General features: G+C 45.9%; 1 protein-coding gene across 2 annotated transcripts in view; it reads left to right on the top strand.

Moving 5' to 3' along the window:
* LOC115164666 (sarcoplasmic/endoplasmic reticulum calcium ATPase 2) overlaps positions 1–14,614 on the top strand; it is a 30,560-nt gene that overhangs the window by 8,403 nt on the left and 7,543 nt on the right. For both annotated transcript variants that reach the window (XM_029717385.1, XM_029717384.1), the window contains exons 6-8: positions 7,379–7,459; positions 8,195–8,280; positions 8,619–9,083. In XM_029717385.1, coding sequence (XP_029573245.1) covers positions 7,379–7,459; positions 8,195–8,280; positions 8,619–9,083 — 632 coding nt within the window. The remainder of the gene's footprint in view (positions 1–7,378; positions 7,460–8,194; positions 8,281–8,618; positions 9,084–14,614) is intronic.

The raw sequence follows: 14,614 nt of genomic DNA, 5'->3' as shown, positions 1-14,614 counted from the left end.
AACCATAGCACCATGCTAGCACATTCCCATTGGAGCCGGTAAACTGAACCTCGGAGTGGCTCATCTCTCACGTTTCCTCAATGCAGCTCATGAAAAAGCCTGGTATGACTTACCCAAAGACGGTGACTTTAGCAGAGAGAGAGAGACGTTTCTGATTGATTTTCAGAGGAATTGTGTCCTGAAAAGCATGTGGCTGCAGTGCAGCAGGGGATGGACATGGATGTAGTCAACTGATGTGCAGTAAAATACTGGAGTCCTTGAAGCGCTAATGTTATCGTGATACTTGGTTTAACCCTAAGCCACTGAGGTGATACTGTGTTTTTCTGTGCATAATGGTGGGTTTTATTTTTAGCCTGAATAGCCTGTCTAGATGATGGAATCATGGCGTATTTATAGCAGGCAGTGACGGTAGTTCCTTTCTGGGGAAAAGTGTTGCTGTGTATGACGTGGGACTCCAAGCAGGACTCCAAACTCACCTTGAGAAGGGCACCGGCAGCACAGTGCATTTGCTGCTCGCTCGTTTCTATTAAACCCATTGTTTTAGAGTGACGGAACATTTGGTTTGGGGGTTAAAAGTTTAACAATACCTTCATGATGGTATGGTTACAAAGTGGATCCTGGATGTATTAGTGGGTGTTCTGTATATTTGCCTTTATTTGTTGCACAGGAATCCTTGACTGGTCCTTGCTGTGTAAAACTATGATCGAGTATAAGCGTGATTGGTTGTGTAGAGTGAAGGTCGCTTATGGTTTTGCTGTATGTTGACTCAGGAAAATGGATAACGGCCTTGCTCGGAAACCAGACTCTCTTCAAGAGAACAGTCGGTAAAGCAGATATTGTCAGAGTGATGCATTGTGGATGCTGTCAGGTGGAGATTGAGAATGTCACCTAAGCTTAGAGAGCACATTGGGGAAATCCTGCAGAGCCTTTTCAGATTGGTTTCTGTGAGGCTCCTTTCTGAATGTTTGCCCAAATCCCCAGTGTGACCGCCTGCCATGCAGGAAGGCTGGTCATGACGCAGATGCCAGCTTACTGCTGAGGCAGAGGACGCAGGCTGCGCTGACTGGCTGAACTGTGAGCAGAATACTAAACGGGCCAATCTCTGGCCTTGCCTGTCAGGGTACCACTGTGGGCCCTGACACAGCCAGCCTCCCGCTCCGCTCGTCAATGTGTTTATTGCACATAGCTAGTAGTCATCAACGTAATGTGTCTGTAGCCAGGGCTGTTGCAGTTCCACAGGACTGAGGAGAGTCTGGTCTGGTCCCTGGCTGGTGCATGTTCAGTACAGTAGGGGCCCAGATACTGATGGGGCCAGTCGGTGTGGGGTGGAATGAGGGGGGAGGATCTCTCAGCTGCTTCTATTGTTTGGACAGCATGATGACCTTGTAGGGAAGTCTGTGTCAGTGGTGGATCGCGATCTCACCCCCCCACCTCCAAGCCCAACACACAGAGACCCTACCCATCACCACTCTCCATGGCCTGGGATTCCAGACACTCAGCATGGCATTTTGTGTGGCCTGCTGTGGGGTCTTTTGGCAAGTGTCTGGTCCAGCCAGGTGTTTGCTGTCCCCAGCTTGTCAGCAGGAGGCACAATGGCTGTCTGGGACTTAGATGAATAAGGTGGAGGGATCTGTATGTTACTGCATCAGCATCCCCTTTTCAAGTTCAATCTGCTGATAGTCCTGGGCCTGGTTTCCTGATAACGATGGAACTTAGGGAGGGATTTAACAATGCATCTTTCCTGCAAGGGCTGAAGATGTAACATGCATTTCCCTAAACACCCCGTAGAGAGAATGTTTAATAAGTGAGTCATTGGAGCATGTAGCTACTGATAGGATCGAAAGATCAGATCAGCTTTCTCCATACAAATCTTACCTTAGCATTAGAATTGTTCCACAATACTGATGACGAGTCAGCTCCTAGAGATATTGTTATCACCTATGGCTTCAAATATTGAGGCGGCTTATTCTAATGCTTAGCCTATAATAATGCACTAAATCAATATTTGGCACAATTTTGCGCGCATGTTACGCATCATGAAATATATTGAGGCAATTTTTATACAGTAGCCTACAATTAGCAAAATAGAGCTCAATTGATTGAACATGAAATGTATTTCAATATTATTTAAATATATAGTGTCTTCAAAGTAATAGATTTTCTCACCAATCTACACACAATACCACATAATGACAAATAGAAAACATGTTTTTCGATTTTTTTTGTGCAAATTTATTGAAAAAGATCAAATTTACATAAGTGTTCACAACCCTGAGTCAATACATGTTAGAATCCCCTTCGGCAGCGATTACAGCTGTGAGTCTTTCTGGGTAAGTCTCTAAGAGCTTTGCACACCTGGATTGTACAATATTTGCACATAAATAATTATTCAAGCTGTCAAGTTGGTTGTTGGTCATTGCTAGACAGATTTTCAAGCAGATTTTAGTCAAAACTGTAACTCGGCCACTCAGGAACACGTTGAGGCTTCACTGTCTTCTTGGAAAGCAACTCCAATGTAGATTTGGCCTTGTGTTTTAGGTTTTTGTCCAGCTAAAAGGTGAATTTGGTCTGTTTTGAAAGCAGGCTGAACCAGGTTTTTCTCTAGGATTTTGCCTATGCTTAGCTCTATGCCATTTCTTTTTATCTTAAACTCCCTAGTCCTTGCCGATGACGAGCATACTCATAACATGATGCAGCGACCACTTTGCTTGAAAATATGAAGAGTGGTACTCAGTGATGTGTTGGATTTGCCCTAAACAAAGCGGTTTGTATTCAGGACATAAAGTTAATTTCTTTGCCACATTTTTTGCAGTTTTACTTTAGTGCCTTATTGCAAACAGGATGCATGTTTTGGAATATTTTTATTCTGTACAGGCTTCCTTTTCACTCTGTCATTTAGGTTAGTATTGTGGAGTAACTACAATGTTGGTCCATTCTCAGTTTTCTCCTATCACAGCCATTAAACTCTAACTGTTTTAAAGTCACCATTGGCCTCTGAGCGATTTCCTTCCTCTCTGGCAACTGAGTTAGGAAGGACGCCTGTATCTTTGTAGTGACTGGGTGTATTCATACACCATCCAAAGTGTAATTAATAACTTCACCATGCTCAAAAGGGATATTCAATGTCTTATTTTATTTTTACCCATCTACCAATAGCTGCCCTTTGTGAGTCATTAAAACCTCCCTGGACTTTGTGGTTGATTCCGTTTGAAATTCACTGCTTGACTGAGGGACCTTACAGATAATTATGAGTGGGATACATAGAGAGTCTACCAAATTGTATTTATGTTTTTTACAAACCATTCAAATAAAAGTACTTGTTTTGGACTCTGTATTAAAAAAAACACACATTATTTTAGATACTCAAATACACATGTATTTGAACCCAGGTCTGGTATCAACCAACAGTTATTAAGCCACTGCAATTTTCTGAATGTTGTTTTACATTGTCCTCGCGTTCCAGTGTCAGCTAATCCTGAGGCATGTCCTGCATTGACTGCTGGGAATCTGTGCTATGCTGTCTGGTTCTAGAATTGGTGGTAAAAGGGAAGACATGCTGGTCTGACCCTGGAGAGACTGTTAAGAGGAGCCACTAACGAGGAAGAGGTTGACCACAAGACAACAGGGGAAACATAAGTACCCTTCAGAGCTTCTTCTTTCAGAATACATTACTGTGGTCAGACTGTAGCGTTGTACACAGCTTCTCATGACCACATGTGGAACAGTGCATTCGAGTATTAAGAAGACTGCTGTGTGGAGAGGGAAGGCAGGACGAGTCATCAACACTCCCCTTTCATTAAGCTACGTAGAGGGATTAACAGAGGGTTTAATTACAACCTTTTCATGGTGTTAATGGCAACAGAACGCACTGGGACAGGACATCCAGAGAGGTCTTTAGCGATCCATTTCAATGTCTGAGTGTATGATGTGTCCCAGCATATAGAGGCCATAGATGGTTTGAAGGCATGTCGACCCCTGACCTCTGCTCTTCCTTCCTATCTCCCAGCAGAACGCTGTTAGTCGGGCAGCATTGGTCTACATTTCACACAGCATAGGCTGCGGGTCTTAATCTAGGTGTCATGTGGCTCCGTCGCAGTGTCCTGTTGCCACAGCAACCAAACCTGGCCCAGGACAGGACATCTGTCTGTAGTGTACTGTACAGTCCTACACACAGCCCTGTTCTGTTGGTTATGAGAGGAGACTGGAGATCTCAGTTCACCCACTGAAAACAGGAAGTAAAGATTAAAGCCAGACACATGGTTGTTACTCCAACTAGCTTTAGGCTAGTGTTCATGGTCTCACATGCTCTTTTTTCCTTTTGTAATTTTCTCTGATTCAACAAGTTCTTTGGCCTTTTGAATTGTTAGTGTACTGTACACTTGGTTAGTGGTGAATGCTTTCTAGACAAGAACAGCTGGTTAAGAGCACTTGAAGAGTTCTAGGACGTAGTTACCCGTCAAGTGCTTCTAAAATAGCCTCCTCAGAATGAGCTTTTCAGCCTTTTGTTGTAGCTGCCATAAGCACCTGCACCCTCAGGATTGTCCACAGAGAAACCTGCTGTGTCATGCAGTCATACACAGCAGGGCCTGTGTCAGTCTGTCAGTAAAAGCAGTTTTTCTGTCTTCCTTGTGTGGCAGCCTTGCTTGGACCTACTCCACAGCTGTAAAGAAGGACACCCCTGGAAGTCATGTCTGGCACTGGTTCACGGACTCTTGTGTCTGTCTGTGCCTCTTGTTGCTACGCGGCCTGTCTCACTCTCCTAGGTGTGGAGAATCACTTGTTGGCAAGCCTTGGGGTGAAAAGGTGTTCATGTTTGAGGAGACTTTTGGCCTGGTACCAAATAGGATGTTGACTTAAAGGGATAGATGATATATTCACACACACTTCATCCAGAGCAGACCTGCGGGCCAGGCTAACTGCACCAGGACAATCTTATGTGTTTTGTACCCCCATAAGGACATCAAGTGTTTATTGTAATTGGCTTTACGCCCTGTAGTCACCAGCGTTTCTTAAAACATTTAATATGTCTTGGCACAGGAAGTGTTGTACAACCATGAGGATGTGGCCGTTATGGGGGGGAAACGTTTGACTGTGGTCATGTTTTCTTTCAGTTCAGCTTGGCGTCAAATTGTATTTTGAAACTCCTCCCAAATGTGGTATCTTTCTTTGGTCTGTAGATAATATTCTGTAACTGTTTGCCTTTGTCTGAATAGCTTTCAAGTGAGCTTGATGATAATTTGATGTTGCAGCCCATCCAAGGCCAATCCATTGCATACTTCCCTCTGTGAGTTAGGTCTCCTGACCTTTTCAGAAGTGAAACGCGTTGTTCCACATTTAAACAGTTGAAAGATGCCATTGAGCTCAACACAATTATTTCTGAGAAAAGCGGTCTGTCTCTCTCTCTCTCTCTCTCTCTCTCATGATTGGCCCATGTCCATTGATGGTCCAGAACTCCTAGCACCAGTGTCAGCATTAATACGGCCTGACACACACACCCAACTGCTCGCATCTCTCTATTTCTCTCTCTCTGAGCCAAGGCCTTGTTGGTGTTGAGGCTTATGTGTCTAGCTTTAATATGTGACACCTTAGAGACACCCGCTTGTTAATTTGAAGGTTTAAAAACAAGGAGTTTGAGGTTAAAGAGTGTACTGTGTGCTAAGCGCCACTCCTGTTGCGTCAATGAGCTTTGGAAAGCGGGGCTCCATGTCTGAGTGACAGCAGTTGGTATTATCTCCTCCACCTCTTCCTGTGCAGTGGGGAGGACAGGAAATCAGCTGGCATTTAAACCAATCAATCAAATGTATTTTATGAAGCCCTTTTTACATCAGCAGTTGTCACAAAGTGCTTATACAGATACCCAGCTTAAAACCCCAAGAAGCAAGTAGTGCAGAAGCACAGTGGCTTGGAAAAACTCCCTAGAAAGGCAGGAACCTAGAGGAACCAGGCTCCGATGGGTGGCCAGTCCTCTTCTGGCTGTGCCAGGTGGGGATTAGAACAATATATGGCCATTAAGGCCAGATCGTTTGGACAGCTCATTGGGGGAACATATTTAAATAGTTTTCCCATTTTTGGCTGTGTGTATTGTTCATCCCATGCTATTTTCCTCTCCTCTCAAGGGCACAGGGGGATCGGATTAGTTTGATGTCTGTTCAGTCCTGAAAAAGGAATCCTGACATTCATGAACATGTTTCTCTTCCCTGGCTTCCACCAGTCTCCCTCAATCACCCAGATTGGGCATATTATTCCAGGACTCACTGTGTGTCTTGAAAAGAAAGGTCATGTTTGCATGATTGAAGGACATTGAAGACATTTTAATACCATGTTAAGTCTCCAGGTCTGTGAGAGCCAATATATGTGTTTTTCTGTAGAACTGTGCCCTGCAGCGTTTATGTACTAATAGGTTGCAGAATTAGGTCACCACAATTCAGATGTGGCCCAAATTGTCTGTCTCCTTTGGGACGGGCCTTTTTATGGCTCACCAGTCCTCCGTTTCCTCATGCTGGCCCACCAGTCCTCCGTTTCCTCATGCTGGCCCACCAGTCCTCCGTTTCCTCATGCTGGCCCACCAGTCCTCCGTTTCCTCATGCTGGCCCACCAGTCCTCCGTTTCCTCATGCTGGCCCACCAGTCCTCCGTTTCCTCATGCTGGATCACCAGTCCTCCGTTTCCTCATGCTGGATCACCAGTCCTCCGTTTCCTCATGCTGGATCACCAGTCCTCCGTTTCCTCATGCTGGATCACCAGTCCTCCGTTTCCTCATGCTGGCTCACCAGTCCTCCGTTTCCTCATGCTGGCTCACCAGTCCTCTGTTTCCTCATGCTGGCTCACCAGTCCTCCGTTTCCTCATGCTGGCTCACCAGTCCTCCGTTTCCTCTTGCTGGCTCACCAGTCCTCCGTTTCCTCATGCTGCTCTGGCTCTCCTCTCTCCGCTACAGCGATGGAAGCCCTGTACTCTGCCTCTGTGTAGCACAGCAACCAACCCTGAAATTAGCTATAGTCTGTCAGTTAACACTGATGCTGAATAATTGACTTCTATATTTCAGAGAACAGCTGGGGAGTCTTCAAGGTCCAATAGTCTAAGCACTCTGCAGGATGGGTATTTTTTTTATACTGTTCTGCTTTTAGTATTGGCTTAGACTTGAATATGACTTTGCACATCCACAACTAGTTTACTTGTCTTGAGACCTGTAACTGTATAGTATCTGTTGTGTGCTGCTACAATGACTTGACGTCATGGACAGAAGTTATGGAGGTCATGTGAATTATCTGTCTAGTTTTCCCTGCTTGCAAAATGTGCAATGCATCATTGTCCATCTATGATGTTTTTTTAATCTGTGTACCTCTAATTCTGTCTATATGTCTGGTTTCCCCCTCGCTAGTTGGAGACAAGGTTCCTGCAGACATCCGTCTTACTTCCATCAAATCTACAACACTGAGAGTAGACCAGTCCATCCTGACCGGTAAGACACATGGCTGTTTGCTGCACTGTTTTTCTATACGGAACAAACTTAGGCTACTCTACATCTCTAGTAAAAATAGACAAACTGTCTTACTCCAAAAGCATAACAAAACTCTCTCTTCCTGTGTAAAGACATTGTGTGCTAATTTCAGGTGTTCTACAGCTGTCTTTACTGATCGTATGAGCTCCTCAGAGCCTGCAAGCATACTGTATGACTCACTTTTAATTGTCGTCTGCCACAGGTTTATTTGCCTTCATTCCACATAGGCAAACTTGAACTGTTTATTTCTCCTCCAGAACCAAGTTATTCCAAACTTTATTTGATAGGAGAGTCATGTCCCTAACAAATCACCTCTATAGACTGGTAAGATTGTAATACGTGAGGAATGTAGGAGTCAGTTCAAACCCAACTGCTCACCCCCACCTCACAACAAAAGTTTGTTTTACTTTAGCTTATCAAAATAAGACTTATTATTAATAATTGAATATCATGACACTGTTTAATTAACTGAGTTCACGTCCTCTGAGTCTAGAGCCAGGGTTTCCACATGATCCACATTATGATAAGAGGCCTTGCCCTGGACCAGGCACACCAAGAGCCATGAATGTTACACATTGATTGTGGAGTGGGAGTCTATGATTTGAAGTTGATACAGTTTTTCCCCGAGGCTTTAGACACAGCCAAAGGGATATCTGTGTAATACGTGACCTGCGCTGCTCTCTGCTGGGATTCTAGGCGAGTCGGTCTCTGTCATCAAGCACACGGACCCGGTGCCTGACCCTCGAGCTGTCAACCAGGACAAGAAGAACATGCTCTTCTCCGTAAGCAACACTCTTTTCTCTTCACTCCTTACTGCTCCTTGTAGCGGCTGTGTGATGATTGAACTCTCCACCATCAGCTCGTAGTTTGAGATTCTCCTTCAGTTACTTGTTTACAGTCAAGCTCAATGGAGTTGAAGAACATGCTTGATGCAGGTATCCCTTAACTTTCCTAAACGTCATTAACAAATTATGCCAGCATCACTCAATATCAAAAATGTACTTAAAAATACAGACCCTGCTATTTATTTTGGTTTGTAAATATAGAATATTTACTATCTAGTCTGCTCTCCTCAAGCGTGTGATTGTGTGGCCATAACATTCTACCTGTGCATTTTCAGGGCACCAACATCTCGTCTGGCAAGGCTATTGGTGTGGTGGTGGCCACGGGCGTGAACACTGAGATTGGTAAGATCCGTGACGAGATGGCAGCCACTGAGCAGGAGAAGACCCCCCTGCAGCAGAAGCTGGATGAGTTCGGGGAGCAGCTGTCCAAGGTCATCTCCCTGATCTGCATCGCTGTGTGGATGATCAACATCGGCCACTTCAACGACCCCGTCCACGGAGGCTCCTGGATCCGCGGCGCCGTCTACTACTTCAAGATCGCCGTGGCCCTGGCCGTGGCCGCCATCCCCGAGGGTCTGCCTGCTGTCATCACCACCTGCCTGGCCCTGGGCACCCGCCGCATGGCCAAGAAGAACGCCATCGTCCGCAGCCTGCCCTCTGTGGAGACCCTGGGCTGCACCTCGGTCATCTGCTCCGACAAGACCGGCACCCTCACCACCAACCAGATGTCTGTCTGCAGGGTGAGTCTGGCTGATGTTTTACACGCTGACTGGACAGTGAAGTCTGCCTCTGAATTGGCTCTGTTGCGTTACCTTGCTGTGATTACTGTTTCAGAGTATGTGTATGTGTGCAGAAGGCTCTTTTGTAGTGGAGAATCAAGAGTGAGATGTGTTACAAAGAGGTGGTGAGGCAGCGGCGCGCTGCGGCTTTGATAGACAGTCAGCCATTAGGTGTTCATCCGCGGTGCTCTTGCATAACTGACCTTGCGTCACCACTCTGCGGAGCATCCAGTCCCTCCCACTTTCTGAGTGGCACCCCAACACACCTACAGCTCTTTCCCAGAGCAGAGAGACATTTCATTATTCATGAGCATGTTTATTCTCTTTTTGGTGAATATGCACAGGTCTTTGGAACTGCTGACTCCTTTAAACTTTGACCTGTTGCATTATATAGTAGGCCTATGTCTATCAAACGTTTCTGGATGAGAGGCTCTTTATTTGGTAGCGGCCATTTATTTCCCAGAATACATTTTGTTTGAACTAGCATTCCATGGGTCTCTGGTCTGTTTGAATGTATGTCCCTCTGTAGTCACTTCCTTTCACCTCTGGTGCAGACTGAAATTATTAGGGGAAAGGGGATGTCTAGTTAGTTGCACAATTAAATGCATTCAACTGAAATGTATCTTCTGATTTTTAACCCAACCCTTCTGAATCAGAGAGGTGTGGGGGGCTGCCTTGAAGAGAAACTTCAGGATTTTGACAATGAGGCTTTTTTTATGTACTTCTCTAGAGTCTGAACTCGTGGATCCCATTTTTATGTCTCCATGTCCAGTATGAAGTTAGAGTTAGTGCGCAATGGCTGGAAGTTTATGGGTATCTGCTAGCACAGGACTCTCTAACCCTGGTCCTAGAGAGCTTCCATCCTGTACGTTTTCACTCCAACCCTAATGTATCACACCTGACTCTAATAATTAGCTGGTTGATAAACTGAATCAGGTTAGTTACAACTGGGGTTGGACCTACAGGATGATAGCGCTCCAGGAGCAGGGTTGGAGAGCCCTGTGCTAGCCGATACCCATAGACGTCCAGCCATTGCGCTAACGTACGTTAGCATTGGATCACGAAACTAAATCCAACTTCCTTCATACTGGATACATAACATAAAAATGTTATCATGAGTTCATCTGACTCTGGGGAAGAAGATAAGCGGCCTCATTACCAAAATCCCGAAGTATCCCTTTAATCGACGTCCACGTCATCGGCGCCCAGGGAGCAGTTGTTGTTAGGATGCATGATGCAATTTTTGCCATAATACACTAGCAAATGAGTAACTACTTGTCATCATATCCTACTGTACCCATCTCATTGTTTCCATGAAGTGATGATGATATTTGTTTAAGTAACACATGTTTTCAGCTGTGACGAGTTCTCCACATTGCTTTCACCTATCCCAGTAGTTTGAGAATGGGATCTCTGGTGTAGAGGCTAGGACCTGAAAGAGAACCATGCCTTTTTCAGGTCACTACCCAGTGTCCACCAACCAACCCCCATCTCCCATTTCATCTGTCAGTGATGCTTGGAAAATCTTCCACAAAATAGTTTGTGTTGAATTCACGACTTAAGCCTAATGTATTCAGCGAGAGGATGTAATGTTATTTTCTTCTAATCATCTGACGTCAGCAGGGCTCTCTGAAGTGTGGCCTCCAGCATGATTACCATCACTCTTCCTTCATCCTATCTCTCTGACTGAGACTGCTGGCGTGTCCCAGCTGACTGGCTGTTGTGACGTGGTGTTAGTTTGCACGTGCCTGCTACTAGGCTTGTACCAGTCCAGTTCTTCCTGTGGGAAAAGGCCCAGCCCTCCAGGCTTCAGCGCACTCTTATCTTTATGCTGGCTCCCTGACAGATGGCCTCCACTATTTACTTATGGACTAAACCAAACAAGCACTGCTCACTGCTAGACTCCTGTCTTAGCCCCCACACAGCCATAGGGCATCTAAATACCTCCAGCCCAGAGAGTATGACACACACACACACACAGTATAAGGTGGTCTACAGCAGTGTTTCCTAACTCCACTCCTCCAGTACCCCCAACAGCACACGTTGTGGTAGCCCAGGACAAACCCGCCTGATTCAACTCATCCAGGGCTTGATTAGTTGACAAGTTTGTCTGGGGCTACAACAAAAATGTGTGCTGTTGGGGGTTCTGGAGAACTGGAGTACAGTTGTGAGAGCACATCTACAGCTCTCACAGGCTCTGTGGTGCTGACTTGCTGTTGTCCACTGTGCTATTATGGGGTGTTTGCTGCCATCTACAGTGTAAATTAATAAATGGCCTCTAATGTAATGTCGTAACCATACATCTCTTATGACCGAAAATAACTTCTAGACATCAGGACTGCGATTACTCACCACAGACTAGCAGAATCCTTTTTTCCTTTCACGACTCTGACAAGCCCGACGCGTAGGATATGCTGCTTCCTCGGGAACAGGCCCCGATCCCTGTGGTCTGCGTGAAGAGGAGGCTGAGAAAGAGGGGTCGAAGGTCCGGCTGCCTTCTGAGAATTTGCAGGCGATCAAATAAACCCCCACTTCCCTCCATTCTGCTAGCAAACGTGCAATCTTTGGACAATAAAATCGACGAGTTACACAGTCGATTGAACTACCAATTAAAAACTAACATCTTATGCTTCACGGAGTCGACGACGACAACATACAGCTGGCTGGTTATATGATGTACCAGCAGGATAGAACAGCGGCGTCTGGTAAGACAAGGGGCGGTGGTCTATGTATTTCTGTTAACAACAGCTGGTGCACGATATCTAAGGAAACTAAAGCTATTGCTCGCCTGAGGTAGAGTATCTCATGATAAGCTGTAGACCACACTACCTACCGAGAGAGTTCTCATCTATATTCTTTGTAGCTGTTTACATACCACCATAGTCAGAGGCTGGCACCAAGACAGCATTGAATGAGCTGTATTCCGCCATAAGCAAACAAGAAAACTCACCCAAAGGCGGCGTTGCTAGTAGCCGGGGACTTTAATGCAGGGAAACTTAAATCCGTTTTACCAAATTTCTATCAGTCTGTTAAATGTGCAACCAGAGGAAAATAACTCTGGACCACCTATATTCCACACACAGAGACGCATACAAGGCTCTCCCTCGCCATCCATTTGGCAAATCTGACCATAATTCCATCCTCCTGATTCCTGCTGACAAGCAAAAATTAAAGCAGGAAGCACCATTAACTAGATCAATAAAAAAGTGGTCAGATGAGGCAGATGCTAAGCTACAGTACTGTTTTGCTAGCACAGACTGGAATATGTTCCGGGATTCCTCCGATGGCATTGAGGAGTACACCACATCAGTCATTGACTTCATCAATAAGTGCATCGATGACGTTGTCCCCACAGTGACCGTACGTACATACCCCAACCAGAAACCATGTATTACAGGCAACATCTGCACTGAGCTAAAGGCTAGAGATGCTACTTTCATGGAGCGGGACTCTAACCCGGAAACTTATAAGAAATCCCGGCTATGCCCTCCAACGAACCATCAAACAGGCAAAGCGTCAATACAGGACTAAGATCAAATCGTACTACACCGGCTCTGACGCTCGTCGGATGTGGCAGGGCTTGCAAACCATTACATACTACAAAGGGAAGCACAGCCGAGAGCTGCCCAGAGACACGAGCCTACCAGACGAGCTAAACTACTTATATGCTCACTTCGAGGCAAATAACACTGAAACATGCATGAGAGCACCAGCTGTTCCGGAAGACTGTGATCACGCTCTCCGCAGCTGACGTAAGACCTTTAAACAGGTCAACATTCACAAGGCCGCAGGGCCAGACAGATTACCAGGACGTGTACTGCGAGCATGCGCTGACCAACTGGCAAGTCTCTTCACTCACATTTTCAACCTCTCCCTGTCCGAGTCTGTAATACCAACATGTTTAAAGCAGACCACCATAGTCCCTGTGCCCAAGAACACTAAGGTAATCTGCCTAAATGACTACCTACCCGTAGCACTCACGTCTGTAGCCATGAAGTGCTTTGAAAGGCTGGTCATGGCTCACATCAACACCATCATCCCAGAAATCTTAGACCCACTCCAATTTGCATACAGCCCCAACAGATCCACAGATGATGCAATCTCCATTGCACTCCACACTGCCCTTTCCCACCTAGACAAAAGGAGCACCTATGTGAGAATGCTATTCATTGACTACAGCTCAGTGTTAAACACCATAGTGCCCTCAAAGCTCATCAATAAGCTAAGGACCCTGGGACTAAATACCTCCCTCTGCAACTGGATCCTGGACTTCCTGATGGGCCGCCCCCAGGTGGTAAGGGTAGGTAACAACACATCTGCCACGGTGATCCTCAACACGGGGGCCCCTCAGGGGTGTGCGTGCTCAGTACCCTCCTGTACTCCCTGTTCACTCATGACTGCACGGCCAGGCACGACTCCAACACCATCATTACATTTGCCGATGACACAGCAGTGGTAGGCCTGATCAACGACGAGACAGCCTATAGGGAGGAGGTAAGAGACCTGGCCGTGTGGTGCCAGGACAACAGCCTCTCCCTCAACGTGATCAAGACAAAGGAGATGATTGTGGACTACAGGAAAAGGAGGACCGAGCACTCCCCCATTTTCATTGATGGGGCTGCAGTGGAGCAGGTTGAGAGCTTCAAGTTCCTTGGGGTCCACATCACCAACAAACTAACACGGTCCAAGCACACCAAGACAGTCGTGAAGAGGGCACGACAAAACCTATTCCCAATCAGAAGGTTCTACAGCTGCACCATCGAGAGCATTCTGACTGGTTGCATCACTGCCTGGTATGGCAACTGCTTGGCCTCCGACTGCAAGGCACTACGTAGCGTAGTGCGAACGGCCCAGTACATCACTGGGGCCAAGCTTCCTGCCATCCAGGACCTCTATACCAGGCGGTGTCAGAGGAAGGCCCTAAAAATTGTCAGACTCCACCCTAGTCATAGACGGTTCTACCGGAGTGCCACGTCTAGGTCCAAGAGGATTCTAAACAGCTTCTACTCCCAAGCAATAAGACTCCTGAACATCTAATCAAATGGCTACCTAGACTATTTGCAGTGCCCCCCACCCCCTCTTTACACCACTGCTACTCTCTGTTGTTGTCATCTATACACAGTCACTTTAATAACTCTACCTACATTTACATTTAAGTCATTTAGCAGACGCTCTTATCCAGAGCGACTTACAAATTGGTCTACATGTACATACTACCTCAAATAGCCGGTGTCCCTGCACATTGACTCTGTATCGGTAGCCCCCTGTATATAGTCTCACTATTATTATTTCACTGCTGCTTTTTAATTACTTGTTACTTTTATCTTTTATTCTTTTTTGTATTTTTTTTAAACTGCATTGTCGGTTAGGGGCTTGTAAGTAAGCATTAAACTGTAAGGTCTACACCTGTTGTATTCGGCGCATGTGACTAATAACATTTGGTGTGAGATGATTAGTTTGTGTGTGTGTGAGTCAGCCCTAACTTTCCTTGT

This window comes from Salmo trutta, chromosome 27 (assembly GCF_901001165.1).
Source record: "Salmo trutta chromosome 27, fSalTru1.1, whole genome shotgun sequence".
NCBI classification, from domain to species: Eukaryota; Metazoa; Chordata; class Actinopteri; order Salmoniformes; family Salmonidae; genus Salmo; species Salmo trutta.
The sequence above is the reverse complement of the archived record's forward strand: the minus strand, read 5'-3'. Positions and strand labels throughout refer to the sequence as shown.